The sequence below is a fragment of the Vigna umbellata genome, chromosome 5 (assembly GCF_029865625.1).
Source record: "Vigna umbellata cultivar VRB3 chromosome 5, Vumbellata_1.0, whole genome shotgun sequence".
Lineage (NCBI taxonomy): Eukaryota > Viridiplantae > Streptophyta > Magnoliopsida > Fabales > Fabaceae > Vigna > Vigna umbellata.
The window spans coordinates 57,091,048-57,113,671 of NC_142169.1; the positions used below are offsets into that span (position 1 = coordinate 57,091,048).

A 22,624-nucleotide genomic window follows, 5' to 3' on the forward strand; every position below is an offset into this window, starting at 1 on the left:
AGTAGTGGAGCGACGGTGGTGAGGCGGGAACGATGGCAGAAGCAACGCTTGGAGAGAATACTCCTACTGTTCGCGAGAGAAATAGAGCCACCCAACCTAGAAGGCGCTTCGCCGGAGACAATGGAGATGAAGGAGCGGGTCGAACTGTAGCGGCACGGCGATGGATGCACGGAGAAGACGACAAAGGCCACTCGCGACAAAAATCGAACCCGAGGTTCGCCTTGCAGCACTTCGCTTTTCGTCTTTGGTCGGAGAGAAATGGCAACCGCAACCGAGGTTTGCGCTGGCTAAACAGAGAGAAGGGCTGGTGGAAGAGAAACTCTGAAACGAGGGTGGAAGACAAAGCACTGTAACTGGCGTTTGTAAAAATAAAGAAAAGGTTATTACCTCGGTTTAAAACCGATGCCGTATTCCAGCTACAAAAGCGGTTCTGCACAAAACCGATGCCTAAACATCTTTAAAAAAATTCAAAATAATTGTATATGCCTCGGTTTCATTCAAAACCGAGGTCGTATCGTATGTCCGCACCGGCTCTAAACTAACCGGCTCCATGCTTTAGACACCGGTTCTGCAAAGGACCGAGGCGGAATCCCTTGGTCTGTCTGACTTCCTGACAGCAGCAGAGATCAGCAAGAGATAGCAGGTGAGTTGCAGAGGGTTTTATGCCTCGGTTTCTTTGATAACCGAGGTAGTATCGGGTATAGGCACCGGGTCTTCCGAAACCGAGGCATATCAGCCGCGTTCTAATACTACTTTTTTACTAGTGTGTGCTACAATAACCAATAAACAATACAATTACGGAATGGTAGGCCTTGCGTTCCAATACAAAGAAGGCCTTGGGTTCACTCCCATTAAAACATAACATAATAATTTAATATTATTTGATACTATAACTATTTTTTATTTTTTGTAATATTATTATTATGATTAGTATATATTTTTATTTTACTGTAACATTATTATTCTTTTATAATTTTGGATTTGAAAGTAGGCCAGTTCAACTTAGTAGTAAGAGGGGTAGAAATAAAAAAAAAAGCTAAAACCCTAACGTCTGAAACTTAGACAACAGAAAGGAAATGGGAGCAGTGAGATTACAGAGTGTAGACGAGAATCAAAATCACAAAATGGAGCGGAGCTGAGAAGAAGCGACGTGATAGGAAAACGCAACAATCAGTGTCGTTTCAGCTCGCTGAATCGCTGCTAAACCCACGGTTTTACACGAGTTTGACCGAGTTTGTTCGAGTTTGCAGGAGTCTACAAAAAACTATTCTGCACTTAACTAGGTTCGTGATCTTGATAATGACGGCCAGTATTGATTTTGTTTTAGATTATTGAAAAATGAACTGGATAAAGTTTTCTAATCATCAATTATGTCAGTGGTTGTTGTAAACTTAAAACTGGTGTATATAAACAGGACAAGAAAAATAAATATGCAATGCAAGTGTGTTCTGAAATGTGAATTTTTATGTGCTAGTTTGACGTAACAGTTCATATAAATTTGGTATTGTGTTTTTTTTTTGGGGACATCAGGTTGATGTAGCTGAAGCCTCTTTGAATTTTCCAATTAAGCATTTGTTTCACTGTGTCAATGAGAGGCAATATTGGAATAAGGATCCCAAACCCCACTATTTCAAATGCCACCAGAAGAACGGTAGCTGCATTTTCTTCATCTTCTGGTTTTGGAGATGGCGGTCGTGGTCGTGGTCGTGGAGGCTCCTTCCTTGGTTCAGGACCGTTCAATTTGAATGAAAGAGCTCCTGGTAAGCCTAGTTCCAGTGAGCCCAAATCTGACACCACAGAGTCTCCCATTCCTCCTGGTTTTGGCCATGGCCATGGCCGGGGCAAGCCAATGCCTCAGTCAGGTCTTCATTCTTTCTCATCGTTTTTATCTTCCATAAATCAGCCACCTGCTGGTCGTGGCCGAGCTACTGTACCTCAACCTCCAAATGATTTGGGGCCACCAGAACCCAAAAAGCCCATTTTTTTCAGAAGAGAGGACAGTGTATCTCCAGCAGCGACAGATGGTGTTCCTGTTGATGTTGAGCATGTTAACAAACTTCCAGGTAGCGTACTAGAAGTGTTGTCTGGATTTGGACGGGGGAAGCCCATGAAGCAGCCAGATCCGGAAACGCGAGCTACAGAAGACAACAGGCATCTTCGCCCTCCGCGAGCTCCTGGTGCAGCTGCATCCGACACTTTGCCTGTGAAACAACCAATACCAAGCCGGGATGATGCAGTGAGGAATGCACGGAGATTTTTGTTAAGAGGTGACGACGATGGAAGTGGCCCTGGAAGAGGAAGAGAATTTAGAGGGAGAGGTGGGCTTGGCAGGGGCAGGGGCAGAGGCAGAGGTCGAGGCATGGGAAGAGGAGGATTCAGAGGGAGGGACGTGGATGAAAGACGTGGAAAACAAATGGATGCAGAGGATTCATATGCTACAGGGCTATATGTTGGAGATGATGCAGATGGTGAGAAATTAGCCAAAAAGTTTGGGCCAGAGATAATGAATCAGTTAACTGAAGGATTTGAGGAGATGGCTTGTAGAGTTTTGCCATCGCCATTAGAGGATGCGTATTTGGATGCGGTAGACATCAATTATGCAGTAAGTGGTTTCTACAGACATCATTATTTATTTGTTGAGAAATAATTAGAGGTAGCGGAAGTATAATTTTGTAGCTTAGCTGCATATAGGGAAATTCTCCAGTCTTAATTGAATTGCTATAGGAAACTCATTATAATCATCCAATTCTCTAGATCTAAAGACAACATTTCTTTCGGGGAAGTTTTGTGAGCCAAACTCCTATTTTATGTTTAGTTACCCTGTTTCCATGTTTAATTGTTTGTATTTTTTTCGCCTTCTTTATTGATTATTGCAGATTGAATTTGAGCCGGAATATTTGGTGGAGTTTGATAATCCAGATATTGATGAGAAGGAACCAATTCCACTTCGGGATGCACTTGAGAAGATGAAACCATTCTTGATGGCATATGAGGGGATCCAAAGTCAGGAAGAGTGGGAGGTATATTTTGTTGTTAATCTTATCCATTATCCTTGCCTTATGCCTTAGGATTCTAACCGTAACACTAATTGCAAATGTTTCGGGGCACAAGTTTTGATACTGATGTTTGATGTTTTTTTTTTTTAACTTTTAATTCATCACTATCTTCTTCAACAGTAATTTTGTGGCTTGGTTGCCACTATCTTTGTCATATCAAACCTGTGTAGCAATTACATAGAACAAGTACCGTATCAGTTACTATGTTTCGAAATAGTTGTCTATTTTATAGATGCTAGCGGGTAAAGGATGTTGTTTTTAGTGTTCTCTACTGCAGTTTATGGGTGTGTGTCCATGTGTTGGGATCTTTTTCTTTTCTAACTTTGTATCATACTAGGAAATAATGGAAGAGACAATGGCACGAGTTCCATTGTTGAAAAAGATTGTTGATCACTACAGCGGACCAGACAGGGTAACTGCAAAGAAGCAACAAGAAGAATTAGAAAGAGTTGCTAAAACTCTTCCTGAAAGTGCACCTTCTTCAGTGAAACAATTCACTAACCGTGCTGTTGTCTCCCTTCAGGTTTGGAACTAAATATTGATATTGTGTTGGGTGTAAAATGTCTTAATACTTGGCTACTTGTTTACCTCTTATGTTGATATTCTTATTATAAGTATCTCTGCGGATTATGTTCTACTTTCTCTCGTGTAAGTCAGCGGTAAATGAACCCTTTTCTTAGTATAGTTATCTTGTAATTTTATATCAGAAGAGAAACTGTTTCTCAACAGTTGCATAATCAATTGAAATTCCAACAAATATTTGCCATTTTGTCTATGAATCCCAATCTAATTCTAATTGATAATATAAAGCCCAAATGTATGTATTTGATTTTGTACCAAGGCTGAACAGTTGATATTGACAAGGCATGGATAGGAAAATCAATTCTCTGCCTAAAGCTTAATATTTGTTTAAATCTATTGAAAGATATTGGCAAGGAATGCACGAAGATTGTTAGGTATTGGAGTTGACTTTGGTGGAATGAGATAGACATTTACTGTATGATTAGAAATCCGAGGGGTTCCCAAACTTTAGTTCCCCATATTAAAGTGAATTGTGGCATTGTACATTAAAGAGTTGATTCAGAACCTTTCTATTTCATGATTGTATGAAGTTTGCATCTGTTTTGGTAATCAATTTATTATGGCTGTAGTCACAAATGTTGCTGGCGTTGCACTAATCTGAATCGGGAAAGGAGACTATATCTAATATCGAATCTTAATGTGTTGAGTTTCCTGAGTCTGGCATTAATTTACTTGTCCTGAGATTGATTTACAATCCTTCTTTGTCTTTTTTATCCTTTCATGAATTCAGATATATATATATATATATATATATATATATATATATATATATATATATATATATATTATCTTCAATTATATATATATATATTATCTTCAATTAAGTTCTTTTTGAGTTTTTATTGCCTTTTATTTCAATTAAATATGAGAGTTGCTGTTGAGAAAGCTACTGGAAGGAATATTCTGCACATTATTTATGGTTGGTCTGAAATATGATGCAGAGTAATCCAGGCTGGGGATTTGACAAGAAATGTCATTTCATGGATAAGCTGGTTTGGGAAGCGTCTCGGCATTACAAGTAACTTACTTTTTCTTTCAAGCTTAAACATGGTGGGTTTTGTGTGGTATACTGCCATGACTCTTGTAATAATATTAATTATAATTATCTTTTAGTGTTGTTGCTAACAATTTTTACACCTTTTTATACTTTGTAATAAATGGATTATCATTTTTATTCGACTTTCCAAAAGTGTAAGATGTGGGATCATAATATTGATGATTGGGAAATTAGTGGATATAAAATAGTAATTTCACAATTAGTTGTATATATGTATGACTTTTTCAGAATTTTAATTGTTTTATGAATTACTGATTTATTACTGGGTGTGTTTTGCACATCTATAATATATAAATGTGGGATCATAATATTGATGATTGGGAAAATAGTGGTTATAATTTAATAATTTCACAATTAGTTTTATATATGTATGACTTTTTCAGAATTTTATTATTTTTATGAATGAATGATTCATTGCTGGGTGTGTTTTGCATAGCTATAATATATATACTCAGTTTTTTTTTCATTGTATGTAAACATGGATCGTAATGGATAGTTAAAAAAAATTAAAAGTTAGTACAGAGTTTCAAAACAATAAGGACTAAAAACTATCAAAGTTCTGAGTAGGGACTAAAACCAAAATCGCTTGATAGTTCAAGGACTAAAAACATATTTAACCCATATTACAAATTAATCTCAAATATAATATATTGCACCCATTTACATATCCAAAAATTATGGGACTCCCTGATTCTATATTTGAGCTTCAAATTTTGCAAGTGTTGGACCATGTTGGATGCCTAGAATTGGAAGCATTACCCAAAGGATTAAGAAAATTGATTATAGTCTCCGAGATTTTGTCATAACAAGAAAGCAAGTTGTTTTGCCTTAGAATGACATTACAAACTTCAACTCTCCAGTATTTGACTATTCAATGTTGTGATAATGTGAAGCCTTTATTCTGAGGGGTAGAACTTCCTTATCTAAAAGCATTGAGTGTTAGTAGCTACAAAAGACTCAGTAAGCATTTTCTTGCATTAGAGACGTTCTGTATTGGGATTTGTGGCAAATTGGAATTGTCCAAGAAGCATCATGAACACCACAAGTTCATCTTAAAATTAAAACAATATTATTTTCTTCACTGTCACAGCTAGGGACACTGCCTCGTTTGGCTTTAAAGATATATTAACACACTGTTATCCTAAGGAGATTATTTTGCACAAATTATAAAAAATCTCACAATGATTTAAAATATTCTCTTAAAATGACTAAATGACAATAGTTATGAAGGTTTTAATTCTTTTTTAAGAGGTTTATAACTTTTTCATATTATAATATATTTTTTTATTTTTTATTTCATTTTTTTACATCTTTTCTCTAAGATTTTACCCTAATTTTTTTTCTCCAATACCAAAAACATCTATACTAAACAATACCTCCCTAAAACTTTCAACCATTTTTTGTCCTTTCCAAATTTTTTACTCCCTTCCTTCCTCTTAAAATTTTGCACTCTTTTATCCTTCTCGAAACTTCTTAAACGTCTCATTCCTTTTCTTCCTTTCTTTTTTCATTCTTCTATTTCGCTCTCTACGAGTTTTTAGTTTTGAATTGGAGTTTCCCTAAGAGTAGCCATGGAAGTCTTCACATCCTATGCAACTTTGGCGGCAAATGGACAAGCAAAACAACATTTTGGCGACATCAAGTCCTTCGCCGACTCCTCCTTTGAACTCCATCGAAAGCTTGTCCAAGTCGCTCTCGCTGTTGACTCTTCTGGTGACGTTTAGTCCTTTTACTCTCCTGTTATTATATAGTTTGCTTTGAAATTATGGTTAGATTTTTGTTATGCTATTTTTTTTTGAAGAATGTTGGGGCATGAAGATGTAATTATGGAACTTGCATATAACAGTTTGTCTCAATTAATCATCATATTATTGTTTTAGTTCTCAAGGGTATAGTGTAATGTTTCTCTTTCTAAAGATATGGCATGTTTTCAAGGTTAATGATGCTTCAAAAACCAACCGTTTGATCGAGGTAGTGAAATCAGATAACAAATTGATGAATGAAGTTAGTAAACAGAAGAAGAAGCATTTGCATAGGAAAGTAAACCCAAAAAAAACCCTAATACGAGGAGAGATAAGCAAGTGAAGAAGGTTTTGGAATAACAACACAGGAAAAGGAAAAAGAGAGAGTTAGGGTTTTATTTATTAACTCAAAAAATGAAAAAGAGAAGGGAAAATTAGGAGAAATAATGGTAAGATAGTGTTATCTACGGATTACCTACGAACAAAAATATGTAAGTAAAGTAGTCTTAGGTAATATTACATACGAATTTATTCGTAGGTAATTACATACAAATTACATACAGATAAATCTATATGTAATTATCTACAAATAAATATGTATGTAATTATCTATGGATAAATTTATATGTAATTACCTACAGATAAATTTGTAAATTTGTATTTAACTTGTAGGCCAAAATCAGAAAGTTGAATCTGTTAGTAATAACACAGAAAAGAAGCTTTTGTAAACACAATAAAAATGTATGATACAAAAGTAAAATAATAAATGCAACAAATTGAGAGTACAAATTCTCAACGACAACATTTGAAAGATATGTCTTTTATACAAAAATTGAAAATTACATTGTTTGAACCTCAACTTAAAAAATTGACAATTACATTTTTTGCAATTCAAAAACTTCTCTATCTAACAATTTATTTGTTTCGGTTATGGGGCTATGTCACTGAATACCTTCACAATTTGTCTTTTCTTGCTGTCCGGTCTTGCTCCCTGCGTCTCTTGTTTGCTCGTTCGGCCGGGGGTGTACCTGTTAAAGATACTCTGATGCCAAAGTTAGTAGTTGAACCATCCGATAATCCAATATGACAATGACACTAATAAATGCAGAGTAATTTCTCTACTTACCTTTTACCTTTGATTTATATTTATAGTTTTTGGACACCGATATTTTAATCTCGGCCCAATATTCTTAAACGCAATTTACCTTAATTTTCTTTACATTAATCATTTACGCTTATGAGGCCGCTCGTCCCTGCCGACGCCTTTGTCTGCTTTGCTAGCCGTCCGGTCATATGAAGTTTATGGACTGTGACGACTGTCCGATCATGTGGTACATTATCACTTGGAGAATTTGATAGGCAATTTATCATCCAGACTCAATTTCTTAAAGAATGAATCAAATTCTTCTAGTAGATTAAGCTCAAATACAACCATGTCAATAGCTCGAGTTAATGTAAGCTCTTTTAAGCACAACAAACACCAACAACCATAGGTTTGGGAAGAAATGTGTTCTCTAGTTCACACTTCATGTGCACAATATTTTTGTACTTTCCACTCCCTGCATTCAACCTTCCAACCCTACCAACAATCACGCTCGAATCTGTGTATCCCGATCATCACCATTCATCACTTCATTAACTTTTTATTTCTAAAAGCTTAATTTTTTATCGAAGTTCAACATGGGTGGAAAAGTAATTATCGGAAAAGTTGGATCCTGTAGAGCTATTGACAAACTAGAGTCTAGAAGCATCTACTTGCAAGTATAGCAGAAATAGTAATTATTATATTTTCATGGGTGAAATGTGGACAAGTGTTTTTCTTTTCTTTGTTGTAAGCTAGATCCTCATCAATCTATAAAACGAGGTCACTTACCTTAACACGAGAAATATCGCACTGTGCACCATCAGACACAAAAATCTAATTTTCTTTCACTTCCATACCTTTGTAAAGTGTTTCTGTTATTGCCCTTCTTAACTCTTGAAAATTCCATGAAAGTTTGAGGAACATGAATCCCAACAGCAGAAGAATAGGCAGGACTAAGTAATCAAACCAGAAAATGAATGGCATGCACATTGTGGCTCGCGATGGCTTGTGAGCAAGTAAATAATGGCATGCACATAGAATCCTAAACCCTAAACGTTAAAGCTTCTTCAGAAATGAATGACATGGCCGATTTTGATAAAAGAGAAAAAACCAATAGCAAACCCTCTCTCTCACATGCCAATACCTACAAAATGAACCTCCTTTTTAGATGGATATGTACTCAGGTACAATTTGGGTTCCAGGGAAGGGCTGTGGAGGAGGCGCACAGTGAAGGTTAGTGTTTTTAGGGTTTTAAGTGATGATCATTGTAGAGAAAACGTGCAGTGGAGGCCTGGGTTTCAAGGGAGGGCCAATGCGGAGAATGAGCATGCTGGAGGTTAGGGTTTGAGGGAAAGACCACGGAGGAAAAACACAATGGATCTTAGGGTTCTAAGGAGGGTTGAGGATGAGCGCCAGAAGAACGATTCTTCTTCTCTATGAGTGAATTTGAGTCAGTGAGTGGGAGAATTCTGATAAGTGAGTATATTAATCCTTAATTTTGATTTTTAATATTTAATGATTTTCAAATCCATATGTAAAATAAACATGTAATATCTTTTTACTTACATACGAATCTTGCACCATTACATCGTGATCTCGTCCTTCACAAATTTTTCCATGCACCAAATTTAAATACAGATTTTACATATGAAAAATTGGTAGATAAAAATCCATAATTAACTCACTTTTAAAAGTATGTATGTAAAAATCGTATGTAATAGCTACGTTACTTACAAATTAAGATTCTTATGTAAATATCAATAACTTGCATTTTTCGTTGTAGTGTCACCTTATAAACTTTATTTATGCTCACTCCATGATATGATTATGTAAATGTTCTCTTATTAGTATTGGTAAAATGTTAAAATTAGATTGTTACACAAATAACTCATGACCTTCGGTAAAATTCTTATGGCCCACTAAATACAATTGTTTTTCACACCTCGGACTAGGTAATTGAAACTTCATTTGACTCTCACAATCTAATATTTTTCTTTGAGTTCAATAGTAATAAATTTAGGATATCTCATATAAAATCTCAAACACAATACATAATCTAAAATCTCAATATAATATTCTCTAATTGAAAATAACTATGTTTACAATCATGAATCTCATCACATAAATATATAATCAATATTTCATTTACATGTATAATTAACATTAAAATTTAAACCAATTAAAACAACAAACAACAAAGAATAAAAACAAGTTGTGTTGAGTGAAAATTGTCTCGTTTGGTAAAAAAACAATCTTCTTTATGCACTCCTTTATCCCTCTCAAAACTTTTCAAAATCGTCTCATTTCCCTTTCGTCCTTTTTTTGTTCGTTCTTCCATTTCACTTTTTACGAGTCTTTAGTTTCGAATTAGGGTTTCCCTATGAGTAGCCATGGGAGTCTTCACATCCTACGCAACTTTGGCGGTGAATAGACAACCCAACAACATTTTGGCGACATCGAGTCCTCCGTCTACTCCTCCTATGAACTCCAATGGAAGTTCGTCCAAGCCGCTATCGTTGTTGACTCTTCTTGTAACTTTAAGTCCTTTTACTCTCCTGTTATTATATAGTTTGCTTTGAAATTATGGTTAGGTTTTTGTTATGCTATTCTTTTTGTGAAGAATGTATTTATGAAACTTTCATATAACATTTAGACTCAAATAATCATCGCAATATTGTTTTAGTTCTCAAGGGCATAGTGCAATTTTTCTCTCTAAAGGTATGACACATTTTTAAGGTTAATGATGCTTCAAAAACCAACCGTCTGATCACGGTAGTGTAACCGGATAGCAAATCGATGAATGAAGTCAATAAATCGAAGAAGAAGCATTTGCACGGGAAAGTGAATCCAAAAGAAAAAACTAACACGAAGGAGAGATAAGCAAGTGAAGAAGGTTTTGGAACAACTGTAACATCCCAAATATCTCACACTTGATAACTCATAATTCCTATATATTAACATTACATTTACGATAACATCCCGTAATCTCACCCTTAAAATTTTCTAGTTGATATATGTATATACATGTTGTAAAAAAAATCGTAATTATAACTTGAGTTCTTCTACTTTATTCTTCTATCTTTCCCTTCCTTGGCACTGAGTCAGATGATATTCCTTCATCTGCTCTCGTATAACGAATTATACGATCATCGCACATACCCAAACACAAACAAGTAGGGTGAGCTAACATGCAACCAATCATTTATGAAACATGCATATATACTTTGATGCACTCAACAAACCTCAGATAATAGTTATGTCAGACACATTCATACCATCATACAACAATCACATCATAGATACTCATCCATTACTATTCATCATTTTTTTAATATTTTTTATTATTTTAATTTCACCACTTACATAATGGATTCACCACTTACATAATGGATTCCTTAATAATAACTTCAACTATGAATGCTTCCTCCATTATCAATATTTTAAATTTTATTTTACTTTTTTTTCTACCTTTTTTTTTACAATAAGATAGAAAAGAGTTTGAACTCATCACCAAAATTTTCTATCCTTTCGATCATACCCTAGACTACAATATCTATCCTTCACTTGCATTGGTCAGATATCCCTAAAATATTGATCCTCATCCTTTATTTAACCCACACTAAATGTTGAACCACTATTTTGTTTCCCTGATAAACACTTCTGAAATATTTAACAAAACTAGAATAATCAAGCTTCTTTCAAGATTATACTCCAAATTACTTCAACCTTCATCTAATTATTTTCCTAGCAAACATTACTAGCCTAAGTTAAAACATTCTTCAAGAATTAACTTATAAACTCTAAATCTTAGGAATATAAACCTTGTCCTCAAAATACCTTCCCACATCCTAACCTAATATGAATCCATAAACTTAATGTTGTCTGTAACCCAGTACCTAACAACTGCGTATCTCTCATAAGACTTAACATATCACTCAATCAACGATGTTATAAATTCTGAAACCACTTATTTTAATCTTAATAAGGCCGAATTTAAAACTAACTAGCTTCCTTACCAGTACTTTACTTACTCATTTAAATAAACCACTTATGCCACATAAGTTAAATCCATCATATGACATTAAAATATAGTTTAATGGTTATACTGATTAATCCTCTAATACTTGAAATAACTCCCATACATATAAATAATTTATGGGTAATCAAAACATGTCATAGCACAAAACCATTGTGCCAAGTATCCCTTCCCACCACTCTATTCAAGAGCTTTTTCAGGCAAGTACACCCTCCCAACCATTTAACCACCATGTTACTTCCTACCACTCGTCTAGAGAGATTATCAGGGCAATTCCCAGCACTTAAAGAGCTTATTAGGGCAATTCCCAGCACTTAAAGAGCTTATTAGGGCAATTCCCATCACTCAAAGAGCTTATCAGGGCAATCAACCACAACGCAACCTCAATTATAACGTATGAATGCTTTCTCCATTATCAATATTTTAAATTTTACTTTTTTTTCTACCTTTTTTTTACAAAAAGGTAGAAAAGAGTTTGAACCCATCACCAAAATTTTCTACCAATTAAGCTACCAAAATTTCTTATTTAAATTTCCATATTTTATAAACTTATTATATTTTCCATTCACAAAGAAATTTATTACTACTAATGTAACATCCCAAAATATAGTAATTACCATAGATAAGAATTAATTACAATTAACAGTAAACAAATGCAGTCTTTAATTACAAAACTGAAGTTCCAGAGCCGAACGGCTTATATACAAAAATAACGTACGCAGAACAGAGAACAGGGATAAACTAGGACGAACGTTTTTACAAAATACTTAATCGAACGTCCAAAAACGAGCTAACATTTACAACCTAACGTCTACGAGCGCCCTAAGGCTCGACCTTTACTTCTACTTCAACCAGATTAGCGTCTTCCAAATTTTCTTCTTCCAGCATTTCTTCAAGAGACGCACCACCATCTGCTCACATCCACACGGATGATCATTTCAATGACAGGACGAACGTACATAACAGTGGACAACACAAGGAAAACGAAAGGGTAAGCTTATATAATTTAAGTTATACATCAACACATACAATGAACATATCATTTCACACAAGCACATTATTTAACACATAACCTCACACAACAATACATATATATATAAGACGACCGTTCGGACTGTATGGCCTGTGTAGTTACAAGCGTCCTTGCACCCGAGTGGTGTGGTAACTGGGATACACTCAACAGCTGCCACTCGAGGTTAACCCTAACCAAAGTACCCCTCTGGACTAGGGCCTCCTGCCATTCCCACACATGACTACCCTCCTCTACATGAAGATGAGTATCACGGAATATCAGGATGAACAGCGAGTCCTAACTTATCCACAGTCATACTTTACCAAATTTAATATTTAACATATCTGAGACGTTCCTCCTTGGAACGCTTGTTCAAAATCCATACTCGTATAATCATTTAATATAGCGTTCAAACATCTTAACATTTCTTATTTATGACATTTTCATTCTATGTTCCACTCTCTTAAAAAGACGAACGTTCAACTTTCTGAAGGAAGAGGACGAACGTTATAAACCAGAGTTAGAAGAACCCATAATCAATCCGGAAGACTCCAGAATAATAAGACCATTTTTCAGAATATTTTAAGTATCAAGAGATCAGGTTGACTCAACTGGGACGAAGGTACATCAAAGGAATATTTAACTACGTTGGGAACCTTTTATTTAAGAGGGGTCGACTGTCAGTCAATGACCGAACGCGTCAATATACATTTACTAATTATTTGGACGAACGCTATTTACGTTTGTTAAGGAATCAAAGATAAGGACGAGCGTTCAGTTTAAGACAGAACACTTCATTAATGCGAACGCTCGGTAGATGACCGAGCACCAATCATAACGAACGCTTGGTATAAGACCGAGCGCTATTTAGGACGAACGCTTCGGTATAAGACCGAGCGCGATATAGAACTAACGCTTCGGTATAAGACCGAGCGCTATATAGAACGAACGTTCGATATAAGACCGAACGTTACATATTTTAAAGTATTTATATACAGCTGAGCTGAACCGAACGCTCAGACATTCAAAATGGGGACGCTCGTTCTCGAGCGGAGTTCTTTCCGAATGAAAGAATTCCATTCTAAGTTATTTCCAGGAAAACCGAACTGTATAAGACCGTACGGTGACGAGCGTACTTTATCATAGGTCATGATTTAAGTTTCAGATTTTTCAATCTTAACAGATTTCCATATTTCAACATTTCAATTCATACTTTATGCTTCATATGATTTTCAAATTTATAAACTTTATAACTTTCATTTCCAAATTAATTCACATTCAACATCACCATACAGATTCCATCATTTTAATAAATCCAACTATACAATAGTCATACACCGTTCATACGTATCCAAATCAATATGCATTTCAACCAACATAAATCATATTCATACAGCACAACAGGGTTCGTTCATGCAGATCCAATTCAACACATATACATATATTTCATACAGACAACCCATATCATGCCTTCATAAAATCCTACAAGTATAATTTAAATATATAAGCTTCCCTTACCTGGACAGCAGTGTTCGTTCTAATGCAAATGTTGGGTTCGTCTCTTACGGCGTTCTACCCTCAGTTTCACTAAACACTTTCACTTGATCTAAACACCAAAATCAGAGATTACTCAGATACAGTCCATGCATGAACCGAGAACATGGTTTCGCATGAAACCCTAATGGACGAACTACTAGAGAAGGGAACTTACCAGCTTAGATTCTAATTCTGTTCGGTTCAAACTAACGTCCGCGTCTCCAGGAACGTTCCTATGGTGCTGAAACGAGATCGGAGAAGAAAATGAGGAGTTACAGTAGAGAGAAGGTGACTGGTTCTAGAGAGAAGTTGGAGAAGATGAAGGGTTTGGGTTCTGAGGAAGAAGATGAGTGGTGCAGGTGAGAGAGGGAGTTTTCAAAAACTCAGTTTTGTTAAACCCACGTTCTCTCGGACGAACGTCTCCCAGGTTGACACCTGCACTCCCATTTCTGAATTGGAAGCTTCTCGCGTGACACGTGGCGTGCGTGCATGTGGTGCAAAGTGCGTTTTTAATGATACAGAGGAATGATGTGGTGCGGTTTTCCGTGTCTGGCAGAGTAATGAATCAGTTTAAGCTAATGGGTTTTTAATGGAATAAGCATTGATTGTGGTGTGCATTAATTTGATGTGACAGGGAATTATTACTGCTAATTATTTAGGGTCTCACAACTAATAATAAAATTGTTACTATTAAGGTAAATATTTTTCGTGTGTCTTACAACAACAACACAAGAAAAGGAAAAAGAGAGTTATGGTTTTATCTATTAACTCGAAAAATGAAAAAGAGAAGAGAAAAATTAGGAGAAATAATGCTAAGATAGTGTTGTCTATGGATTACCTACGAACAAAAATTTGTTAGTAAAATGGTCATAAGTAATATTACCTACAAATTTATTCGTAGATAATTATATACAAATTTATTTATAGGTAATTACATGCAAATTTTTTCTTAGCTAATTACATACAAATAAATCCATATGTAAGTATCAATAGATAAATATGTATATAAAATTACCTATAGATAAATCTGTATGTAATTATCGCATTTAACTTGTAGGCCAAAATTTGAATATATTAGTAACAACACAAAGAAAATAAGCTTTTGTGAGGTATGATACAAAAGAAAAATAATAAATGCAACAAATTGACAATACAATTTCTTAATGATAATATTTGAAAGATATGTCTGTTATACAAAATTTGAAAATTACATTATTTGCAACACAACTTAAAAAGTTGATAATTACATTTCTTTTTTGCAATCACTTGAAAAATTTGATAGGCAATTTTCATCTAAACTTATAATTTGATAGACAATTTATCATCTACTCTCAATTTCTTAAAGAATGAATCATATTTTTATAGTAGATCAAACTCAAATGCAACCATGTTAATAACTCGAGTTAATGCAAGCTATTTTAAGCATAACAAACACCAACAAACCTTTTGATAGATTTGCACTACTACAGTCGGGGGAAACGACAGCGGTTATTTTCGCTAATAGACACCGGTTTCTGAACCGAAGCATATTCAAACGAGGTAAAAAGTGATAGACTTTATGCCTCGATTTGACACCCGAAATATAAAATGGTAGGATTAAGCATCGGTTCAAAATTAACCGATGCAGTAACATTTTTACTTTTTTAAATATTTTTTTGCTGTACTTTATGCCTCGGTTCCTGATGAACCGAGGAACCGAGATCGCTTCTTCCCTCTCCTGAACCTCCTTTTCCTCTCTTACCTCTCCCTCTCCCTCGCCGACAACTAGTTCTCCGGCCCAATCCCTGCCTCCTTCTCGGCACTCTCCGCCCTCCACCATCTCAACCTCTCTAACAACGCCTTCAACGCCACCTTCCCCTCCAACCTCGCCCGCCTCGCCAATTTCCAAGTTCTTGATCTCTACAAAAACAACATGATCGGTCCCCTCCCACTCGCCATCGCCGCCATGCCCCTCCTCCGTCATCTCCACCTCGGCGAAAACTTTTTCTCCAGCCAGATTCCTCCCGCGTATGGCACCTAGCAACACATAACGAGCTTATGGGAAACATCCCCCGAAGCTTGGAAACTTCACTGCGCTTCGCAAGCTCTACATTGGCTACTACAACGCTTACTTCGACGGCATCCCGTCGGAGATTGAAACCTGTCCCAGCTTGTCTGTTTCGACGCTGCGTGTTGCGGACTCTCCGGCGATATTCCGACTGACTTCGGAAGGCTTCAGTGTTGGAGTGCAAACAAAGTCCCACATTGAGTGAAATAAGGACTGGTCAAGGGTTTATATACACATAGATATCTCCAATGATAAGAGGCCTTTTGGAGTGGTACCAAAAGCAAACCCGTGAGGGCTTGACCCAAAGCGGACAATATCTTATCATGTGTGGAGTTCTATGTGTGTGTCGAACCTCCCCTCAACAGTGGTATCAGAGCCCATGGTTCGAGTCTGGTGACCGGGCTCAGACGAGTATGCCCCCCCCATGATCAGGTGAGCCTGGCAGGAGGCCAGTGACGGATCACCGGATGAATCTTGAGAGGCGGGGAGAGCAAGAGAAATGCTCATGTTGTGACCATGGATCGTGAAAGAGGGCAAAAGAGAAATGCTCCGTGTTGACCATGGTGTACTCAAGGATGAAACTTCCGCAGCGGGGGAGAAAAGACCACAGTCCTTTGTTTGAGGGAGGATGTTGGAGTGCAAACAAAGTCCCACATTGAGTGAAATAAGGACTGGTCAAGGGTTTATATACACATAGATATCTCCAATGATAAGAGGCCTTTTGGAGTGGTACCAAAAGCAAATCCGTGAGGGCTTGGCCCAAAGCGGACAATATCTTATCATGTGTGGAGTTCTATGGACACGCTCTTTTTTCAAGTGAATGTGCTCTCCGGCTCGATTCAGGTGAAGGCGATATTGCAGATTAATGCCATTAATGTATTCCTAGTGGCCCTCCCTCTCTGCTTTCTCTTTCGTACTTCTCTCTCTTCTCTCTCTCCTTCCCAACCTAACTGCTTCGTCTCTTTTTCTCATTAACTCCTTATCTTTTCTTTCCTTCACTGTAAAACCCTTCCATCAATTCAAAATCTACTTTTGTATTTTTATTTTTGATATACTATATAATATTCTTTCCTTCACTGCTCCGTCCTTTATTATTACATTTTATTATATATTTTCTCTTACATCTAATCATTTCAACTTCACGTCCTCATTCTTATCACCCATCTTTTTATATTTCTTTTTCACTTTAAAATTATTTTTATCATTCAACATTTGTTATTAAAAAATAATTATTTAACATTTTGTAATCTCAAAATAATAGATTTGCTTTTCTACAATGGTAAGTTAAAACTTATAGCCACGATTTTCCAGAACACGCTCCACGGCTCAGGTGCAGTCCAGCAGGTGCCTTTTCGACACCGGTTTTGTATTGACCGAGGCATAAACCTTTTCGACACCGGTTTTGTACAGAACCGAAGCACTATATCATGTGTCAGGTTTTGCAGAGACGCAGATGACTTTTTTAGAGAGTATTAGGCATCGATTATAAATTGAACCGAGATAACATGTTCTGTATGCTTCGGATATTCTTAAACTAATGTATATAAATTTGTGAAAATTACAATATTACCATCGTTTCTGAATAGACTTCGGTTATTAGCGAGTTCAAAAGCATATTTTTCACTAAGAAATTGTTCTCTTGTTCACACTTGATGTACACAATATTTTTGTACTTTCCACTTCCTGCATTCAACCTTTCCAACCCTACCAACAATCACACTCGAATCTTTGTATCCCGGTCATCACCATTCATGACTTCATTAACTTTTTATTTAAAAAAACATAATTTTTAATAGAAGTTCAACATGGGTGGAAAAGTAATTATCGGAAAAGTTGGATCCTGCAGAACTAGAGTCTAGAATCATCTACGTGCAAGTATAGCAGACACACTAATTATTATATTTTCATGGGTGAAATGTGGACAAGTGTTTTTCTTTTCTTTGTTCTAAGCTAGATCCTCATCAATTTATAAAACGAGGTCCCTTACCTGAACACAAGAAATATCACACTGTGCACCATCAGACACAAAAATCTCATTTTCTTTCACTTCCATACCTTGGTAAAGTGTTTATGCTATTGCCCTTCTTAGCTCTTGAAAAGTCCATGAAAGTATGGGGAACATGAATCCCAACCGCAGAAGAATAAGTAGGACTAAGTAATCAAACTAGAAAATGAATGGCATGCACATCGTGGCTGGCGATGGCTTGTGAGCAAGTAAATGATGGCATGCACATGGAATCCTAAACCCTAAACGTTCAAGCTTCTCCAGAAATGAATGACATGGCTAATTTTGATAAAAGAGAAAAAACTAATCTTAAACCCTCTCTCTCTTACATACGTACGAATCTTGCACCATTACATACGAATTTAGCAAATTTTTTCGTCCTAATATGCCAAATTTGCACACGAATTTTAAATATGAAATTTGATAGATAAAAATTTGTATGTAACTCACTTTTAGAACTCTGAATGTAAAATCTGTACGTAATAACTACGTTACATACGGATTAAAATCCTTTTGTAAATATTGATAGATAACTTGCATTTTTCTTGCAGACACTTTATGGACTTTATTTATGCTCACTCCTTGATATGATTATGTAAATGTTCTTTTATTAGTATTGGTAAAATGTTAAAATTGAATTCGTACACAAATAACTCATATGACAAGGTAAATTTCTATGACCCACTAAATATAAAATCTAATATTTTTCTTTATAAGTTTAATATTAATAAATTCAAGATATCTCATACAAAATCTCAAACTTCATACATAATCTAAACATCTCAACATAACTCTTATTGAAAATAACTATGTTTACAATTATTATAGGAATCTCATCACATAAATATATAATCAATATTTCGTTTACATGTATACTTAACAATAAAATTTAAACCAATTAAAACAACAAACAACAAAGAATAAACAAAAGTTGTCTTGAGTGAAAATTGTCTCGTTTGATAAAAAACAATCTTCTTTTGAATGAAAATTTAACTGAGACAAAGGTTTGTGAAAAAAAATCCACTCGATCAAAAATATCATAAATTAGGCTCATGTAACAAAACCAAATAATTTTCAAAAATTTACTCATTTAATATAACACTTTTGAAACTTTTAGACGACTCAAAAACGTTAGCATGACTTTAATTGGCTAAAAAATAACATACCCTTTCATTGAACTTATAAATCAACATATATCTTCAAACTCAATCCAATCAATTTTACTAATAGCTTTCAAACTTATTCAAATCTTATACAATTCATGACATAACTCAATACTCTATAATATCAAAATCATAATTAAGATGTAAAGCTATCAAAGTTTTCATATCTTTACATATTAAAAAGGTACAAGTTCAACAATTTTCACAATCTCAGTATAAAATACATATTATTATGATCAGATTACATCCATCTAGAAAATTCAAATCCTCTACCCTAAAGTATTATCGTAAATAAAGCTACCTTCCCTTGTTCTTTGCTTCAAAACATTCAAACTGAACTTATTATAATCTGTTTTAAACTCTTGAAACTCTCACAATTTCTTAGTTCAAAGTCAGAACTTGTTCCATCTCGAACAACAAAACATCTTTAAAATGTCCAAATTTTTTAACAAGGCAGTAAAAAATAATAAACTCTAATTTGCATCTTCGAGTTTCACTTAATGTTTTCAAAATTGTCCATAATCTTGTTAAAATATACTAGCAGCTCAACCATCATTCTTAAATATGTCATCTCAAATAAATATTACTATTACTTAATTCATCCCAAATAAATGTTATTATTGCTTTAAATAGAATATATGTGTAAAACAATTCATCATATACAATAGATCAAGTTTCATTCAGCAATTCTTTGCTTCTCAACATCCCTGAGTTTCTTATCCAAAGACAAAATTTTGACACGTATTATGCACCCTTCATATAAGAGAACCATATTTCGAAGCCTAATATATCACACAAATTGAATGAAAGTCATGAATCTTCTTTTTATATCAATGAGAACCAACATAACATTAAAAACTTTAGACCAAAGGTATAGGAGATAACAAAAAAGACCTAAACATTACATATGGTTGGTTAAACTCCATTTATGTAAATATGAATAAAGAGTAAATAACCAAGAAAATATTTTCCCTAGGATTTATATATCGCTTTAGTTTCGATTCTTAAATACTATTTTAACCCAACAGAACAGACTTCTTTTTAATCAATATTAACGAAATTTCGATATTTTTTTATTTTGTTAAAATTCTAAATCTATTTTCAGTACACTGAAACACCTCAATTTTTTTAAACCTAACTTATCAGAACAATTGATTCAGAATGTATAGTGTGTATGGTGCCATATTCCTTTGACTATACGGAGAAAAAAGAAAGAAAGAAAAGTTTGGAAACAAAAGTCAAGTTTGTACTATACAATCCACGTATTTAAAAAGTCTTCACAATGAAGAATCCTCTATTATTCAAATTATTCAATAGACTCCATAGGATGTAGTAGTGATGATGGTAAGTGCAAGTAAAATATTAAATTAAACAGAAATAATATTTTGATACATACAAACATTTTCTTACATTCATTTAATACTAATTTTTTTTTACTTTTATTTTAAAATATAAAAAAAAATATTTATTTATAATCATTTTATCTTTATCATTTATAAATGAAATGTAAATATTATCATTTTAATATTGTTTTAAATTGAAACATGCAATAGTAACACTCCACCTGCACGGAAAGGTCGAAATCATTTGATTATTACTATAAAAAATGTGATTGATGGTGATCGATTATTGGAGATACTTGAAAAAGAAGGATACACAACCACATGCAAAAAGTTGAAGCAGCACGAGGTACCTTCCTTACTTTTTAGGATAAACCAAACTCATAAGCAACCTCATCATCATCATCATCTAAGTTCCAAGAAACTTTACCCCATTATTTTGTATCATTGCCATGTGATGTTTCCATCTAGATTTGCACCAATCAATGTATACAAAATGACTTCTCATTTCTCACACAACACTTTTCATGATAAAAAGTTCAAAATATTCTCCCTCCTTTCCCCACCCTATGTTTAGATGTAGTAGACAAAGGAAAAAACAAAGAATAATTTTGGTGTAATAAACTATTTATATAACTTTTCATCAAAAGCAATTTCGCTTTTAACCCGACAATTGAATTTGAAGTCATTGATGAGTAAGCCTAAATAATAGGTATGTAAAGTAAGACAGAAAGAGATAATTTGCATATATATATATATATATATATATTGAGAAAGAAAAGCAAGACTAAATTAACATCACAAAGGGAGTGCCCAAAAGGGTCCCAAGATGGTGTGAGCATTAAACAACGAACAGATCATGTTAGTGTGGTGGATCATTATTAAATATAGTGAAGACTTCATTCCATCTTGTCCGTATGTCACATGAGAAAAACAAATAAATGAATAAACTATAATAAATAATTAAAACATATTTCTTATTTTACAATAGAATCCTCAATACACTCCCTTTGATGATAGTATAATAAATAATTTTGACGGGCATATTAAACATGAGAATAAACATTAATAAATGATTTAACATAATGGATGACATATGATAATTCCAATAAACAATAAATTAGGTAAATTTTGAATGATTAGGTTCAAAAATATAATTTAAATTTAATTAAATTTTACAAAAATCAGTTTTGTAAAATAAAATTTATATATATTTATATATTATAATTTTATTTTATCTTTATTTAACGTGAATCTCTACCTATAAAACCTAAAATTGAAGATAATAGCAAAGTGTATCTTAACTATAACAGTTGAATTTGTTAGATGATCCTTAAAGTACATTTAAGATTAAATTTATAGTGTTTGGGTAGCATATATAAATCAATCACTTAAACCCTAAACACAACTTTGTTTTCTTTTCGTCCTTGTTGGTGGGACGCACAATACATTGGATTAACTACGCGCAGTTATCTTTCACTTTCATGACATGATTCCTATAATTGAATGATGCATGATCATTCCTCTTTTTCTAATATTTTAGGAAGAGAAAGAAGAGATAATTTCTAGTGTTTAATATATGGACACTTTGCAGACGTAACTTTCAAATTCTGTGAGATTATTTTTTGTGTATTCTTCAGCATAAAGTGGATACCAATAATAGCTATCACGTGTCCTAAGAATTATTGATAATATTAAAATTAGCATGAATTTAGTGCAATCAATTTGACTGGAATTAAAATAATAAGGAGAAGAATATGAAATTATGTTAGACTAAACTTCAATAATGATTTGCTACTTAAAAGCATATGAATTGCCAGGGCAGCATGATCTAAAACCTCACACTTCCACATGCTCCCATCTCTTGTGTTTCAATATACTTGGCTAAAATTAAACAATTCATTTTCTACCTTTTTTAGTGTTTTGTCAACTAGATGTGCCATGAATTCAACAACTGGGATTTA

At 34.4% G+C, this 22,624-nt stretch overlaps 1 protein-coding gene across 1 annotated transcript; it reads left to right on the top strand.

The window, feature by feature from the left end:
• The first annotated feature begins 1,040 nt into the window (after window positions 1-1,040).
• Window positions 1,041-4,817, top strand: LOC148198690 (uncharacterized). The gene is made up of 5 exons (XM_088115193.1): window positions 1,041-1,283; window positions 1,531-2,602; window positions 2,877-3,020; window positions 3,394-3,579; window positions 4,580-4,817. The coding sequence occupies exons 2-5, from the start codon at window positions 1,589-1,591 to the stop codon at window positions 4,658-4,660; spliced, it is 1,425 nt and encodes a 474-aa protein (XP_087971319.1). The 5' UTR covers window positions 1,041-1,283; window positions 1,531-1,588; the 3' UTR covers window positions 4,661-4,817.
• The last annotated feature ends 17,807 nt before the right edge of the window (window positions 4,818-22,624 follow it).